This window comes from Pipistrellus kuhlii, unplaced genomic scaffold, assembly GCF_014108245.1.
Source record: "Pipistrellus kuhlii isolate mPipKuh1 unplaced genomic scaffold, mPipKuh1.p scaffold_m20_p_16, whole genome shotgun sequence".
NCBI classification, from domain to species: Eukaryota; Metazoa; Chordata; class Mammalia; order Chiroptera; family Vespertilionidae; genus Pipistrellus; species Pipistrellus kuhlii.
The window spans coordinates 30,370,293-30,387,445 of record NW_023425471.1 but is presented as its reverse complement, the minus strand read 5'-3'; the positions used below and the strand labels follow the sequence as shown (position 1 = coordinate 30,387,445).

Genomic DNA, 17,153 nt, shown 5'->3' with positions numbered 1-17,153 from the left:
GATGCTTTGGGTCCTGTTGGCTTTTGCCTTGCTGAGCAGTCTGGGATGGTGTCTGCACAGGGGATCCAAATCTTTTAAAGGGCCTCAGAAACTCTTTTATATATTTTTTTAAACATTTATTTATTTATTTTTACATATTTTATTGATTTTCCCCCCTCCCTCCCTCCCACACATCCCCTCCCTCCCCAGAGTTTTATGTCCACTGGTTGTACTTATATGCGTGTATACAAGTCCTTCAGTTGATCTATTATCTCCCCCAGATCCTCCTCCCCTTCCCGCTGAAATTTGACAATCTGCTTGTTGCTTTACTGTCTCTGTATCTATCTTTTGGTTCATCAGTTTATAATGATCTTTATTATCCACAAATGAGTGAGGTCATGTGGTGTTTCTCTTTCATTGACTGGCTTATTTCACTCAGCACGATGTTCTCCAATTCCATCCAGGTTGCTGCAAATGATGAGAATTCCTTCTTTTTTATGGCAGCATAGTATTCCATTGTGTAGATGTACCACGGTTTTTTGATCCAATCATCTGCTGACAGGCACCTAGGCTGTTTCCAAATTCTGGCTATTGTAGATTGTGCTGCTATGAACATAGGGGTGCATATATCCTTTCTGATTGGTGTTTCTAGTTTCTTGGGATATATTCCTAGGAGTGGGATTACTGGATCAAATGGGAGTTCCATTTTCAGTTTTTTGAGGAAATTCCACACTGTTCTCCACAGTGGTCGCACCAGTTTGCATTCCCACCAGCAGTGCACAAGGGTTCCTTTTTCTCCGAAACCTCGCCAACACTTGTCGTTTGTTGATTTGTTGATGTTGGCCATTCTGACAGGTATGAGATGGTAGCGCATTGTTGTTTTGATTTGCATCTCTCGGATAATTAGTGACTTTGAGCATGTTTTCATGTGCCTTTTGGCCTTCCTTCTGTCTTCTTTTGAAAATATTCTATTTAGGTCCATTGCCCAAGAAACTCTTTTTTTAAAAAAATATATATTTTATTGATTTTCTTACAGAGAGGAAGAAAGAGGGATAGAGAGTTAGAAACACTGATGAGAGAGAATCATTGATCAGCTGCCTCTTGCACACCCCCCACTGGAGACATGCCCGCAGCCAAGGTACATGCCCTTGAGCAGAATCGAACCCGGGACCTTTCAGTCCGCAGGCTGACGCTCTATTCACTGAGCCAAACCGGTTTTGGATGGCCTCAGAAACTCTTAAGGAGAGGCCAGAGATTTTCCAATAGGGTTCATCAAATGTCTTACTCCCAGGCAAAAAAACAGCAGGATAGCACAGGTTTGCCTGAGAAAGACGACCTCCACAGCATGAGGGAATCACTCAGCATAGGAATCTGGGGTGTCTGCTTCTGAGCTCTATCACTGGATCCCCCAACCATTGCTTGTGTTTATACAGCTTCAGTTCACTCTGCCAGAGTACAAGGTGAGTGGCCAGAATTCTGTGTGTTGGCCCTTTAAGAAGGTGCCTGCTTTTACAGCTATCTCTCCCTGGCAATCCTGCTGTTTTTCACAGCCACATGTTATGTGGACACCTTTCTCAGTTCTAGTGCTCTCTGCTAGGGATCACTGCTTGGTAATTAGACCCCAGAGTTCACAGTGGCAAACCACCCCACACAGCTGAGATATCACTCCAATACTTCAGTTGCTGTCACCTCCACTCTTCCTATGCAATCTTCACTTTCCATCCTTCGTTATCAGGGTTCTCTCTAGAGAGTCTTCAGTTGATCATTCAGGAAGTTTGTATTTATTTTAGTTGTAATTCTAGTTTGGTCCTGGGAGCATGTCTGTGAGCTTCCACTTACTCCACCGTCATTTTTAATCTTCCTAAATCTTTTAAAATTAACTATATTGTATAGATTTAACATAATGTATCTAATCTTTCCTTTATTGATGGACATTTTATATTAATTCCATTCTTTTAAAAATTTTCACGCACTAATATTGTGAAATTGTTTATGTGTGTAGGCTGGCTAAATTTTCTAGGAATACAATTGCTGGGTCAACGAATTTGTGAGACATTGATACAGAGTTTGGCAGAAGTAGGTTTACAGTTGTGAGTATGAGAAAGAGTTTATTGTTTTTTAAAAAAATATATACTTATTGATTTCAGAGAGGAAGGGAGTGGGATATAGAATCATCAATGATGAGAGAGACTCATTGATTAGGGGGCCTCCTGCATGCCCCTTACTAGGGATTGAGTACAAAACCCAGGCATGTGCCCTTGACTGGAATTGAACCTGGGACCTTTCAGTCCACGGGCTGATGCTCTATCCGCTGAGCCAAACCAGCTAGGGCCAGAGTTTATTCTTATATTCTTTCTTTCTTTCTTTCTTTCTTTCTTTCTTTCTTTCTTTCTTTCTTTCTTTTTTCTTCCTTTTTTTTTAAAAAATCTATTACATAAGTATCCTTCCTCCCTCCCCCATTGGCCTCTCCCTGGCTGCTCCCAAACTCCAGCACATGTCTTTACCCCCCTACTGTCTGTGTATACTGGTTATGCTCCTATGCATGCATACAAGTCCTTTGGTTGATCTCTTACCCCCACCCCATACTGTCTCTTAATTATTATATTATTTTCTATATGAACACTTGTAAACCTACTTTTGCCCCATTCTGTATTTACTATTTAATTGATTTTGCCAAATTGCTCTCCGGTAGAAGATTGTATCAGAGTATCTCCCCCCAACAGAGTGTGGGAGTACCATTTCTCCACAAACCAGTCAACAATATCATCACATTTCTAAATTTTTACATACTTCTAGCTGAAACATGGTAATATATACTTCTGAAAAGTTATTAATAAGTTTCTGTGTCACTCTGGGCTCCTGGTTCATCTAGAGAGGGGCCCTCTTACACACAGGGGCCTTTCATATGAGGAGCTTCCTGATGGAGTGTCATATTTCCAAGTTCAAAGAAAGAAGCTGCCTGAATGGTCTATATTTAGGGTATGATCCCCAGTGGGAACAGCTGGATGTCTAGGCTAACCTCTGCATATATTGTCCCTAAATTCTGGGATTATTCTGAAGGGCTTGAATGGGTGGCACAGTAAAATTGTAACAAAAGGCCTCTTTTTCCTGGAAACTGCTTGGGCTCTCATAAACTGTGCTTTTGGTGAGAGAAAAATGACATGGGTCTCTGAGGTGTTGCAATAATTTACAGGTACCACAAACTCTCACGGCTATCTCTACTGGAACATGATAAACACTAACTACTGCTGGGGTGATACAGCACATGAATGACAGATACTGGAGATAACACACCAGCGTCCTGATTAAATGAAAACACCACATACTAAGCCTCATTTCCATCAGTGGGGTAAGCAGTTGGTCCAGGGTGTGATGAGACAGACTACTTTGACCACATGCTTTTGTAAAAAAATTGAATGGAAAACTAGTTAGTCTAGGAAATCACTAGTTTTCAGGCACTAGACTAAATCTGGAGCTGGGTCTTGATTCAATCATCCAGGAGTCATATATGAAAAAGTCCTCAGACACCTGACACAAGAGAATAAGTTCAGCCAGAACTTCAAAAGATTGTAAATCTCTTGTGGAAAACTGCCAAGATTAGAAAACTGAGTGTCTTTCCAAAGATTAATTTATAGATAGCGTTAAAAACATGCTAGTTTTGTTTAGGAAAATTTTGTATTTAAAATGTCAATAATTACTAGTCTGTTTTGAAAGCTGTGAAATCGTTTATAGCAACTACAAAACATTTTTAATGTAGTGCAAAAATAATGTAAAAATGAGTCTTTTGTTATTTTTACGACCTAATTTCTAAATGTCAAATGAAAATTGACTTGACTGAATTTCCGAATTACAAAAACAATGAATGCAATGTTAAAAGAAATAAAAAGAAAAAAGGAGCATAAAAAGCAAGTTAAGGCTCTCCTTCTACTCTCTGCTTCCTTTCCTGACAGCCCTTTCTTAGCTTTGTTTAGTGCAGCAAGGTACTGGATGGAGAGCATCATTCCTGTAGTCTAAGGGAGAGAGGATTTCTCAAAAAAGCACCTGGTCAAGGCCTGGGAGTGGGTGAGGGGACGCAGACCTTCACAGGTAACCAAAAAAGAACAAATCCCAACCGCAGGGAGGTGAGGCCACTTGTGGGCTCTCAGGTTCGAGAGGACCCAACTGAGTGACAGGGAGCTACAGCAGAGACTTGGAGGGGGAGTACTGCGTGCAGAGTGGGGGGCAGGTCCCATCAATCACCTCTGGGGCCAGTGGGAGCAAAGAGGCGGGGTCGCGAGAGCTCCTTGGTGACGCAAACCCCCACGTGACCTGGAGCTGCAGAGCGACGCAGCCTTCGGTGCAGTCATCACTCCCTTCTGGGTACCAGCTCCCCGCTGCCCTGCGCAGGCGGGCTGGCATCGGGCCTAGGAACAGCGGAGCAGGTAAGGGCTCGGGACGCGGCAGCTCCGTGGCGGCAGCCGCCCCGCAACCTCAGTAGCTGAACCAGGGGTGAAGGACAATGCGGATTCAAGCCCAAGGAGCCTTCCCTCTGAATCTCCTGAGCCCACTCCCCCTGTCTAGTGTGTGGAGGGCTTGGCTGGTGGGGTGTCTCAAGAGGGAAATAACGAGATTGAGATGCACCTTCCTCCCTGACTCTAATCATGTCTGTTCAGCTTCCTGCTCATTTCAGTGGAAGGGACATGCACGGTGGTGTTGGCAGAGAAAATGGTGGGCTTTAGTGACTGAACGGCAGGATTGGTGGGGGTGGCTTTAATCGAATGTTGGGAGAGAAGCTTGATAGCTAGGATCTGAATGCAGACAGGTGAGTATTAGGATCTGTGTCCTGGGTGCTGGTGCAAGCACTCAGTGCCTTTACTACTGTCTTGAGTAGCTCGGTGTTGCACAGTTTGTAGGGAGGCAAAGGAAGGAGCAGAGAAAGCTGCATAGGATCTGTGAAGGTTAGTGTGAGCATGGGCACTGGCTATGAACCACCCAAGTGTGATGTGAATTCTATATGACAGGAATTTAGGCAGCCGCTATCTAGTTGGAATATGGGGTGAGGCTAGCTAGGGAATTTTCCCTAAACTGTGTCTACTTATCAAGCTAGGATTTTAATCTGAAATTTTATACTGAAGACCAGTAAAGATAGCAAACTTTTCTATGGATGATTTAATTGGTATTTCAGTTAATATTGAAAAGATAAAATTGTTGTATTAAGGAACATTATTAGAGAAAGAGAGAGAGAGTTAGTTTACAGTGGAGGAATAGTGATTTTGCAAAAGCAGAAGCCTCCCACACCTTGTCTCTTCTATTGTTGGAGACTCCTAGAGATGGGTTTAAGGGAAAGCAGATAGCAATAGGCTATCTACTATTCTAGAGTATGGGCTCCAGGGGCTTCCATCTCTCTCACCATCCTTTATTTTCAGATACCCTGCCAGTCTGAACATCTTGGTGAAGGAAATGGTGGACTTTTGGGAGAAGCCTTAGAATGCTACAGGTGGTTTTAAAAGATTTTGCCCATGCTACTCCCCTTTTATTCCTGCCTCCCTTTCCCACCTTTCCTACTTCAGTACCAGGGAGGCCCAAGGTTCTGCCTGCCAGGGAATGGGTCTCTAAATCCAATAAGTAGTGGTGGTGGTGGGGGGTACTGAGACCTGTGTCTTAAATACTGGGATGTCACAAGCACTCAACATTCACCTTTCCTTTTTTTCTCTTTGTTCCTAGATCTTCCCATACATCCACAGTAGGGCTGTTTACCACTGGAAGCAAGGGAAAGGGGAGACTTGCCTAGAACCATGGAGGTTGGTGTGAAGGTGGGCAGTGTCCGAGAGGGTGGGAACAGAATGTGACTGGGATTTGAGGGGGTCTCAGTAGATGGTACTTCTGCCTCTCCTACAATCTGCCAGATTTCCAGTGTTGCAGCACCCCATATTAATCTCAGTGCAGGAAACATTTTTGGGATATTGCGGTAAAGGTGGGCTGGAGTATGACTGAAAGAATAGAAGGGGGACTATAAAATGGGACACATTAGCCAACTGAACCCAGGCTCTCTGGCAAGGCAGGTACTGGTATTAGGGATCAGGGTGCTTGTGTGTTCTATGAAGGATTCAGTCTCTATTACTGCCTGTTGGTTTATTTATCCATAAATCTGATTACAGGCTTGCTGCAGAGCTTGAGATGATTGGAAGTAAAGAAACAAGGAGGAAATTGCCCCTGATCAGTAGAGACTGGTAAGAGAAAGGTCTGCCTGGGTAGACCTCTAGGGTGGGTTGGTAGAGGCCATTGTGTATCCAGTAGGTCCAGTGTCAAGTCTGGAGGATCCTCAGTCTCTCCCCTTTTCAGGCACCTTTCCCACCATTCCTGTCACTTACCCCACACCCTCACTTTTATTTTGATACAAGGAGTGGGGTGAATTGAGGGAGATAGATAGTTTGCTAATAATATCCCGGTCACATGAAGAGCATAATCTCAACTCCCATCTGTCCTTTAATCTATCTTTCTGTCTGTCTGTCTTTAGGTCCATAGATCTCATGAGTATATAGACCTACTTTAGGGTATATCACCAATCAAGAGAAGGAAAGAGGAGGGAACTGCTTCGGATCAATATAGGTTGGTATGGGGATAGGACCTCCTACTCATAGTCAGCCCTTCCGCCATTCTTTTCACTATTTATTTGGTGTAAGGAAATGTCTATGAAAGTACCTTGGGGGGAAATTGTTGGGTACTAGGGAATATGGGGAGGTGATAAAATAAAAGGGATGGACAGAGAGTTTGCTAATGCTTCTCTTCTCCAACCAAGCACATTATTTCTATACTTTCATGTCCTTCTGTGTATCTGTATTATGCACAGAATTAGAAGAGAAATTTTAGTCCATTTCCTTCCTCCACTTCTAGGTCCACCTCCAGTGACAGCTGTAGTGGCCTTTGAGCTGAAGATCAGCACCCTTACAGACCTACCACACTCTTTCCCCAGCCCATCTGTGGCATCAGCAGGGGTGATTACATGGGTCCCATTCATGAAGTGGGCTGGGTTACTGCAGGACTGGTGATCTGGGCTGGTACCTGCTACTACATTTACAGATTAACCTCAAGAAGAGCCCAGAATGAGAAGAAACTGGACAGCAAAGGGTCTAGAGTCAAGATGGAAACTGTGGCTGGTGTACAGACTCAGACCTTAGCTATGCGTGAAGCCATGGATGGGACAGAGATTGAAACTAGATCCGAAGTTGAGACTGGAGCGGAAATTGGAACAGGAGGTGGGGCTGGGGCTGATGTAGAGACTAAGCCCCCTGATATGGGAAGACCCAAAGCCAACTTTCAGGCCAAGGCAATGGTTGGGGCAGAGAAAGAGGTCCAATCTGGGGTCAAAACAATGGCCATGACAGAAGCAGTGACTCTGTCTGAGGCCAAAATCAAAGTCAAAGAAATGGCCATGAAGGAGGCAGTGACCCAAACTGACTCTGAGGCTGAAAGAGCAGACAAGAAAGAAGCAGTGACCCAGACCAGGGCTAAAGCTTGTGAAGAAATATTTGCCAGCGAAGAGGCCAAGAAAGAAGCAATGACCCAGACCAAAGTGGAACCTCATATATTTGCTGAAAAAGAGGCAGAGATGAATAGAGTACTGATGACACAGAATGAAGTCTTGGAAATAACCAGGGAAGTAGCCAAGATGAATGCCATAAATAAGACTGGAATTGTGGCTGAGACCAAAGCAAGAGCCCTGGAAGAGACTATGAATGTGGCCAAGACTCAGTCTGAGGCAAGGTGTGGTATCACAGTTGATGCTAAGGGAAATCTTAATACCATGTCCAGGGTAGGAGGTGGAATGGATATAAGGTCTTATGCACCATCTCAGGCTGTGGCTAAGATCCAGGTTGATGACATGCCTTGTGCTTGGGTTGAAGACAAAGGAAATTGCAAAATTATGTATCCAGCAGTATCTGGGGCAGGCATGAGGGCTTCTGTGCAGCCTCAGATTGTAACCAAGGCTCAGGCTGAGACCATGACTGAGATAAAGGTTGATGCTGGGGGTAATACCAATGCCATGTACAAGGCAGGAACAGGGACAGATATGAGAGTTTCTATACAACATCAGACTATGGCCAATAAACAGGCTCAGGCAATGTCTGGTGCCAGGGTTGATGAAAGGGGAAATATTGATGTTACAAGTAGGGCAGTGACTGGAGTTCACATGAAGACTGTTGCTCAGCCTAAGACTATGCCTGATCCCAGGGTTAAGGATAGAGGCAATTCTAATGCCATGTCTAAAATGGAGGCCAAGGCAAACTTGAAAGCCAATTCCCAGGCTGAGGCTTTGCCTGATTCCAGAGTTAAGACCAGAGGTAATCCCAATGCCATTTCTAAGTTGGGGGCTGGAACAGATATGGCCAATGTCCTGGGAGATACCTTGCCTGATGGCAAGATTAGGGCTAAGGGTAATGCCGACACCATTTCTAAGGAAGGAACTGGGACAGACATAAAGGCACAGTCTCAGGCTTTTGCCCGGAGCCAGGTTGAAACCTTACCTAGTACTAGAACTAAGGCTAGGGGCAAAGCCAAAGGCAAAAGTAAGGCCGGGATCAGGACAGGCATGAAAACTTATGCACAGCCTCAGGGTGAGGCCAAGACCCGAGATGATGAGAAGGGAGACCCTAATGCCATTTCTAGGCCAGGGGCTAAGGCGGAAATGAGGCCCTGTGGTCAGCCTCAGATTATGGACAATATCCAGGATGAAAACTTGTCTGGTATCCAGAGTAAGTTCCAGGGCAATCCCAAAGCTGTGTCTAAGGTAGGGGCTAGGCCAAACACAGATGACTCTGCCCAGCCTCAAACAGGTACAACACAATCTGCTTGGCCACAGGCTGTGGCCAATTCTCAGAGTGAGGCCTTACCTGGTGCCAGTAATAAAATTAGGGGAAATCCCAATGCTGTATCTAAAATAGAGACTGGAGCAGATACAGCAGGTTCTGCACAGCCCCAGGCTCTTTCAAATTCCCAAGGCAAAGCCTTGCTTGGTGCCAGGAATAAGAGCAAGCGCAAACCTAATGCTGTGTCTAAGTCAGGGGCTGGTTCAGATGCAGTGGGCTCTGCCCAGCCCCAGGCTGTGACCAATTCCCAAGAGGAGGCCTTGCCTGGTGCCAAGAATAAGCCCCAGGGAAATCCCAATGCTGTGTCTAAGGCAGAGACTGGAGCAGATACAGTGGACTCTGTCCAGTCACAGGCTGTGTCAAATTCCCAAGGCGAAGCATTGCCTGGTGCCAGGAATAAGGTCATAGACAAACCCAATGTTGTGTCTAAGGCTGGGGCAGAGCCAGATAAAACAGGCTCTGTTCAGCCCCAGGCTATAGTGAGTTCCCTGGGTGAGGCCTTATCTAGTACTAATAATAAGATCGAGGGCAATTTCAATGTGGTGTCTATAACTGGGGCTGTGCCAGATGCAAGGGGCTCTGCCCCACTCCCAGTTATGGCCATTTCTCAGGGTGAGGCCTTGCTTGGTGCCAGAAATAAGGTCAAGGGCAATCCCAATGTTGCATCTAAGGCAGGAGCTGGGCCAGATACAACTGGCTCTGACCAGCTCCAGATTATGACTAATTCTCAGGGTGAGGTCTTACCTGGTACTAAGAATAAGGTCAGGGATAATCCCAATACTGTGTCTAAGGCAGAGGACCAAACAGATTCGACTGGCTCTGCCCAACCCCAGGCTGTGTTTAATTATCAAGGTGAATCCTTACCTATTACTAGGAATAAGGTCAAGGGCAACGCCAATGCTGTGTCTAAGGCAGGGGCTGGGCCAGATGTAATGGATTCTGTCCAGCACCAAACTGTGACCAATTCACAGGGTGAGGCCCTGTGTGTTACTAAGATTAAGGTCAGGGATATTCCCAATACTGAGTCTAAGGTAGAGACCAGAGCAGATGCAACCAGCTCTGCCCAGCCCCAGGTTGTATCTACTTCCCAAGGTGAGTTATTGCCTAGTACCAAGAATGAAGTCAAGGGCAGAGCCAATGCTGAGTCTAAGGCATGGCCTGGGCCGGATGCAATGGGCTCTGCCCAGCCCCAAGCTGTGATCAATTCACAGGGTGTGGCCTCCTTTGCTGCTAAGATTGCGGTCAAGGGCAATATCAGTGGTGTGTCTAAGGCAGAGGCTATGGCAGATGCAATAGGCTCTGTCCAGCCTCAAGCTGTGGCTAATTCTTGGGGTGAGGCCTTATCTGGTGCTAAGAATAAAGTCAGGGGCAATTCCAATACTGTGTCCAAGTTAGAGGCTAGAGTAGATACATCAAGCTCTTCTCTGCCCCAGACTTTAGACAGTTCCCATGGTGGGGCCTTGCTTGGTGCTAGGAGTAAGGTCAAGGGCAATACCAATGTTGAATCTAAGGTAGAAGCCAGAAAAGATACAATGGTCTCTGGTCAGCCTCAGTCCATGATCCTTTCTCAGAGTAAGACAAAGGACAAAGCTAAACCCAAATCTAAGGCAGAAGCCACAGAAGGTGCTGTCTGTAAAAATCCTAAGCCTAAGGCCATGCTCACTTCTGACAGTGAAGGTGGAACAGACACTCTGCCCTGTGGAAAGACACAGCCTAAGGTTCATGACCATGACTATTGGAATGAAATTGGTGTTGAAGATTGGATTGCTTCTGAGCGATGGGTCAAATTTAGGTTTCAGGCCAAGGATGGATACTGGGAGAATAGCATGTCCTGGGTTGATGATGAGAATGAAGCCAGTATTAAGTCCTGGAGTGGGGCTAGTGTTGATAAGTCTGATATTAGGTCCTGGGCTGGGGCTTGTAATGAGGCTGGCATTAAGTCCTGGCCTTGGGCTAGGGCTGGGAATGAGGTTGGTATTGGATCCTGGGATAGACCTGAGGACCAGGCCAGTGGGGATCTCTGGACTAGGAACAAATCCATTAGAGGGTCCTGGACTGGGGCTGAGAACAAGGTCAGTGGAGGGTCTTGGGGTGGCACTAGGAACAAGGTTATTGGGGAACCCTGGACTGGAGATCAGGTCAGTGAGGGTTCCCAGGCTGCGGGTAAAGCCAGTGAGGTGTCCTCAATTGGGGAAGAGGAAATTGGAGGGTCCTGGACAGTGGCTGAGAATAAGGCCAATGGAGGGTCCTGGCCTAGAGTTCAAGAGCAGGTCAGTGGAAGGTCCCGGGATGGGGATAGGATTCAGGCAAATGGAGGTTCCTGGGCTGAGACTAGGGCTAGAAATGTAGTTAGTATTGGGTACTGGGCTGGCAATGTGGACAAGGCTAGTGGAGAGTCCTGGGTTGCGACTGGCGATCCACTTGGTGGTGGATCCAAGCCTAGATTTGATAATCAGGCCAGTGAAAATGTATCCTGGGCTGAGGCTGGTGGCCAGGGCAGTGGAAAGTCTAGGTTGGGATCTGAGGACCAGTCCAGTGGAAGACCCTTGGCTGACACTGCAGATCAAGCCAGTGGAGTGTCCAGGCTGGGGCCTATGGACCAGCCCAGCAGTGAGTCCTGGGCTAGGGCTGGAGAACAGGCTGATGGAGGGTCTGGACCAGGGTTTGTGGACCAGTCCAATGTTCGGTCCTTGGCTGGCACTGAGAAGGAGGCTAGTGGAAGGTCCTGGGTTAGGGGTGGAGATCAGGCAGGTAGCTGTTCCAAACCTGGACTTGATGATCAGGCCAGTAGAGGAGGCTTCCGAGCTGGCACTAGGAATAAAGCTGGTAGAAAATCCCGGGCTGGGTCTAGGTTGGGACCTGAGAGTCAGACAAGTGTAGAGTCCTGGGCTAGGACTAAGGAACAGGCCAGTGGAAGGTCCCAGATCAGTGCTGGGGTGGAGGACAATGAAGGATATTGGTTTGAGGCTGGGAATGAAGCTAGTACAGGATCCTTGTTCTGGAGAGGGGAAGAAGCTGGCATTGTGTCCAGGTCTGGGAATAAAAATGAACCTAGTATTGAATCCAGATTAATGGCTGATGAAGAGATTTTCATTAATTCCATATTTGAGGATGAGGACAAGGCCAGTATTGGGTCCTGGATTATATCTGAAGAGGAGAACTTTATGGATTCCCTTGTGGGGGCTGATGCTGGAGCTGAGGCCAGGAAAGAGACTTGGCTCTGGGATGAAGATGTAACCACTACAGGGTCTAGGATTGGGGCTGGGGAAGAGCCTGGCATGAGGTCCTGGATTTTGGATCAGGATATAGATGAGGATGAGCTAAGTGGAACATCTAGCCCTGATATTGAGGAGATCAGTTTAAGATCCTTGTTTTGGGCTGAGAGTGAGAACAATGGTGAGTGTAGATCCAAGAGTGAGAAAAATGTCACTTTTGAGTGTGAGGCTGGAGACAAGGATAAGCTTGAGGCTGCTGGTGGAGTTGATATAACGTCTTGGTTCATGGATGATAATGAAAACAGATTTGCACTTAAGACTAAAAAATCATCTGAGTCTATAGACACATATCCATCCATGGTTCCTGGGGCAGGAATGAGATCATGGGCGGGAACCATGATCTGGACAGAAATGAAATTTCCATACCAAAATGAACCCAACTTACCACCTGAAGATGGCCTCGGAAAGGACAGCAGGTCCTGGGAGACAGTTCAGCCCTGGGTTTTCCCCTATAAACAGAATTCTAACATGGATCCACGAGAGCTTGAAAAACTCATTTGCATGATTGAGATGACTGAAGAACCTTCTATTCATGAAATAGCCAATAATGCTCTAATTAACAGCCACGATTATCCATTTTCCAAGGAAGTCATTCATAATGCAGGTAAAATCTCAATTATTGAAAGCTTGCTCAATAATCCCTATCCCAGTGTTAGGCAGAGGGCTTTAAATGCACTAAATAACATCTCAGTGGCTGCTGAAAATCATAGGAAGGTTAAAACATACTTAAATCAAGTATGTGAAGATACCGTCACCTATCCCTTGAATTCAACTGTGCAGCTGGCTGGACTAAGATTGATAAAGCACTTGACTATTATTAGTGAATATCAGCATATGGTTACAAATTATATTTCAGAATTTCTTCGTTTGTTAACTGTGGGAAGTAGAGAAACGAAAGACCATATTTTGGGAATGCTTTTGAATTTCTCTAAAAATCCATCTATGACAAAAGATTTGCTCATAGCCAGTGCACCAACATCACTAATTAATATTTTTAGCAAGAAAGAGACAAAAGAGAATATTATTAATGCTCTTTCACTATTTGAAAATATAAATTACCATTTTAAAAGAAGAGCAAGAGTATTTACCCAGAAAAAATTCAGTAAAAATTCCCTTTATTTCGTATTTCAACGACCTAAAGCATGTGCCAAGAAACTTCGAGTCTTAGCAGAAGAATACAAAGACCCTGAGGTGAAAGAAAGAGTTGAGCTATTATTAAGTAAACTCTAATTAGTTGTGTGTTTCCAAACAAATCTGAGTAATAGTTTGGTTTTGCAGCCTTGGGGTAATACACTTTGTATATTCCATTATAACTTCGATACTGATGTTATTTATGATGGTCTGTTGCTGGACTGTTTTATGAACACCAGATTAATTCAAACTTGTACTGAAAATATATGTGTTGCTTTTTAACTTGTGTAGTTTGAGATGTTTTTAGTATTTTTCATGAGCAAAAACTAAGCTATTTCTTCATAAGTAAGGTAGTCTTTGGTCCTTTGTGTGGACTTAAGTTTATACATTTGAGATTTTATTTTTGTCATCAATAAAGTTGTGTGTTTTAAGCAGTAAAAAGACATGCCTTTTCCCTTGAGTTTATGATCTATTTGGAAAAGCAAGAAGTATTAAAACAAAATGATGGTAATACCAATAGGAGGAGGATCCAAGATGGCTGCTCGGGTAGACACCTAACCGCAGCAGCACACAACAATTTCAATGGAATACAACTAAAATGTAGAGTGGACATCGCCCAGAGCTACAGGTAGTCGACTGACTGAAAATTCTACAACAAGAAGGAAAGAGAAAACCAGAAGGAAAATCAGAGGAGCTGAAAAAAAGCCTAAGGTACGGAGACATGCTGCGCGCTCGCCCGCACCTGCGCGCGCGGAGAGGTTGCAGCCGGAGAGGAGGAGAGGGCTGGGTGCTGCCTGGCGTTCCCTAGCAAATAAAACCCCCAGCCTGGGCTGAACCCCCGAACCGGCAGCGCTGACCCCAGTTATGAGCCAGACCCTGGGGACCCAGGCTCCGGCGGGGGAGACGGGGCTGTGAGGCGGAATCCCAAGCGAGCAGCGAAAAGCAGGGCCCCCGGAGTCGTGCGCACATTGTGCGCAGAGGACTGAATGTTGACTTTGATGCTGGATTACCCTAGCGTGAAGAAACAGCCTCTGGTGGCGCTGAGCCTCAGTCTGGACTGCTCTGAACCCCAGTCCTGGACCAGACCCTGGGGACCCAGGCTCGGGCAGGGGGAGACAGGGCTGTGAGGCGTATCCCAAGGGAGTGGCGAAAAGCGGAGCCCCCAGAATCGCACGCACTGCGCGCAGAGGACAGTCTGTTGACTCTGATCCTGAACTCACCTATCGGGAAGGAGAAAAAAAAAAAAAAGCTCCAGACTGGAGGAATGCGACGGGGAGCAGGAGCCCCTGCCGGACACCGGCCAGCCGGGCGCCAGCAGGGAGCCGGGTGACGGGGCCCCCAAGCCATCGACCTCTGAGCGCGGGCAACGGAGCCAAGGCCGGGGGCTGCTTCCTGGGCGGCGCCGACCCCGGCAACAGGCTGGAGCAGCGCGGGAGCCCACGGAGAACAAAGGGGTGCCACAGGCCAAAATCAAGTGAGAGCAAAAGATAGTAAAATTACTTAAGAAAGAATACAAAGAAGATCTTGAAAAATCAAAGACTAAGTCAGAAGTCAACTCACCAGCCAACATTGCAACATAAATGTGTTTAAAAAAAAAAAGGACAGAATGTTGGAACAGCGGCAGCCAGGCCTAGAGTGCCCAGGCACAAAGCAATGGCAACCAGGCCCGGAGCAGCAACGGCCAGGCCCCAGAGCAGCAGCAGCCAGAACCAGAGCAACAAAAGCCAGCACTGGAGCAGCCAGACCTGAGGCGGAGGCAGCCAAGCCCAGGGTGGCCAGTCCAGGAATACCCAGACCCGGAGTGGCTGGACCCGGAGAAGCCGGGCCCAGAGCAGCCGGGTTGGGAGCAGCCAGGTCCAGAAGAGCAGTAGCCAAGCCTGGAGCATCCAGGCTGGGAGTGGCCAGACTCGGAGCGGCCGGGCCCGGGGCAGCTGGGCACAGAGCAGCTGGGTCTGGTGCGGCCAGGCCCGGAGCAGCGGTTGCCAGGCTGGGAGCGGCCAGGCCCGGAGCAGCAGCAGCCAGGTCCAGAGCAACTAGGTCGGGAGCGGCAGTGACCAGACCCGGAGCAGCTGGTTGTGGAACGAACCAGAGCAACAGAGGCCAGGCCCGGAGCAGCCAGGCCTGGAACAGCTCGCTCCTCGCCTGCCCCTGCCCCACGGCTGCCTCTCAGACATGGCTGGAAACTTTTGTGGGAACTTGAGGGTCTGCTGAATCAAGTGATGAAGGCTTAGATCTGGATGTGTTGAGTTAGTATAGGGCTGGGGTGTTGATCTGTGAGTGCCTTGGGTGGGGCCTGGATGAGGCTGGTTGACCTATTTGGAAATGTCTTTTGTGTGAAATGTATCATTGGGCATGTGGTGGTATTATTGATATGAGAAAATGCTAAGTAACAGATCTACTATCTGAAAAGGGATTTACTATCGGGGAAAGGGAGGGAGGAAGAGATTGAACATAAACTGTGCACCTATGGATGAGGACAATGGGGGATGGGGAGGGGGCGGAAGGTGCGGTGGGAACCTGGTGGAGGGGGGAAGAAATGAGGAACCTTTGTAACAATATGAACAATAAAGATTGATTTAAAAAACACACAAAATGACGATAACAAAACTAGGAGTCTCTGATCATGGTCAGACCCTTCAGTCAGACCTTCCCCATCAGGGAGGAAATTTTCACATGTAATAGTGCTTAGGCCAAGTTTTATAGAAGAGAGGATGCTTAAGTAAGCTGGGCTTGAAGGATAGGATAAAAACAGGACAGAAGGGTGTTGGAGGACGAAGGAATGGTGGGAAGAAATGCATGGAGGTGGGAATCCTGCTCCAAAGAGGAGGCTGGCCTGTCTGAGTACAAAGTGTGGAAAAGGGAGGGGTGAGAAATATAGTTGAGCATTTGGAGCGAGTCGCATTCGTGGAAGGTTCCTGATGGCTTCACTGAGGTGTTTGCAGATTACTCCATCCAATCCTGGATGACACGAAAGCTTTTCATGACCCTGGGAATGACAGGGTGAAAGGAAAATAATGTGGCTGTTTTGGAACAGGATGGGTCTGAGTTGGGGAGGGCACAGGAGTGGCCACTGAAGATTGGAACACCAGTTAGGAAGTTCCCACCATAGTCCAAGTACAAGATGATAAAAGTCTGAAATGTCACTGCTTGTCATGGGAATGATGTGAGGCAGCAAGTGAGAGACTCTTTGAATGAAGAAGTGCTGGGACCTATTCTGGGGACTACAGGAAAGGACAATTTTATTTTAGATTCCTGGGGCATTTGATAGGAAAATGTTCTTTTCTTTATAAGTGAACTAGTGGTTTGGTGCATGAAATTCATTCACATTAAAAGGGGATTAATTAGAGGAAATCTTATCTATAAAAGAGTAATATGCAAATTGGCCATATGTCCACTACACCCACAAGCCACAGCCACCAGCCAATCAGGAGTGAGTATGCAAATTAACCCAACCAAGATGGCTATGGCCACAGAGCAAGCAGGAAGCTTGGGTTTCCCCGGCAATGGAGAAAGCCAAGCTTCCTGCACACCCTGGCTGGCCCAGGCCTCCGCTCAAGACTACAAAGTTTCAATTATAGAAGATAAATAAATCCCAGATTCAGGGCCTCTGCTTGGGTCGCCAGGGGGTGTGGCTGGCCTGCAAACCACCACAGGCCCCTCGCCCAAGCTGCCCCATGCCCCAGGGGAACCCCCACCCTGATCCAGGACACTCTTCAGAGCAAACCAGCTGGCCCCCACCTGTGCGCCAGGCCTCTATCCTATCTAATAAAAGAGTAATATGTAAATTTACTGTTATTCCAACACAAGATGGCTGCCCCCATGTGGATACAAGATGGCCACCAAAAGATGGACAGCAGGGGAGGGCACTTGAGAGGGATTAGGCCTGAAAGGGAGGGCAGTTGGGGGGATCAAGCCTGCAGGG

The 17,153-nt window shown here is 46.9% G+C and overlaps 2 protein-coding genes across 2 annotated transcripts in view; both read left to right on the top strand.

Moving 5' to 3' along the window:
* Nucleotides 1-4,248: 4,248 nt before the first annotated feature.
* The window catches only part of BEX4 (brain expressed X-linked 4), a 667,575-nt gene continuing 654,670 nt past the window's right edge, over nucleotides 4,249-17,153 (top strand). Inside the window, exons 1-2 of the mRNA XM_045582416.1 lie at nucleotides 4,249-4,380; nucleotides 15,336-15,350. The gene's annotated coding sequence lies outside the window, so the exon portion shown is untranslated. The remainder of the gene's footprint in view (nucleotides 4,381-15,335; nucleotides 15,351-17,153) is intronic.
* Nucleotides 4,314-13,672, top strand: ARMCX4 (armadillo repeat containing X-linked 4). Its single transcript, XM_036439986.2, has 5 exons — nucleotides 4,314-4,400; nucleotides 5,683-5,759; nucleotides 6,117-6,188; nucleotides 6,476-6,567; nucleotides 6,853-13,672. The coding sequence occupies exon 5, from the start codon at nucleotides 6,962-6,964 to the stop codon at nucleotides 13,328-13,330; it is 6,369 nt and encodes a 2,122-aa protein (XP_036295879.1). The 5' UTR covers nucleotides 4,314-4,400; nucleotides 5,683-5,759; nucleotides 6,117-6,188; nucleotides 6,476-6,567; nucleotides 6,853-6,961; the 3' UTR covers nucleotides 13,331-13,672.

Excerpts from the sequence above, each read along its gene's own strand:
- ARMCX4 (XM_036439986.2), top strand. The coding sequence starts at position 6,962 with ATGGGTCCCATTCATGAAGTGGGCTGGGTTACTGCAGGACTGGTGATC.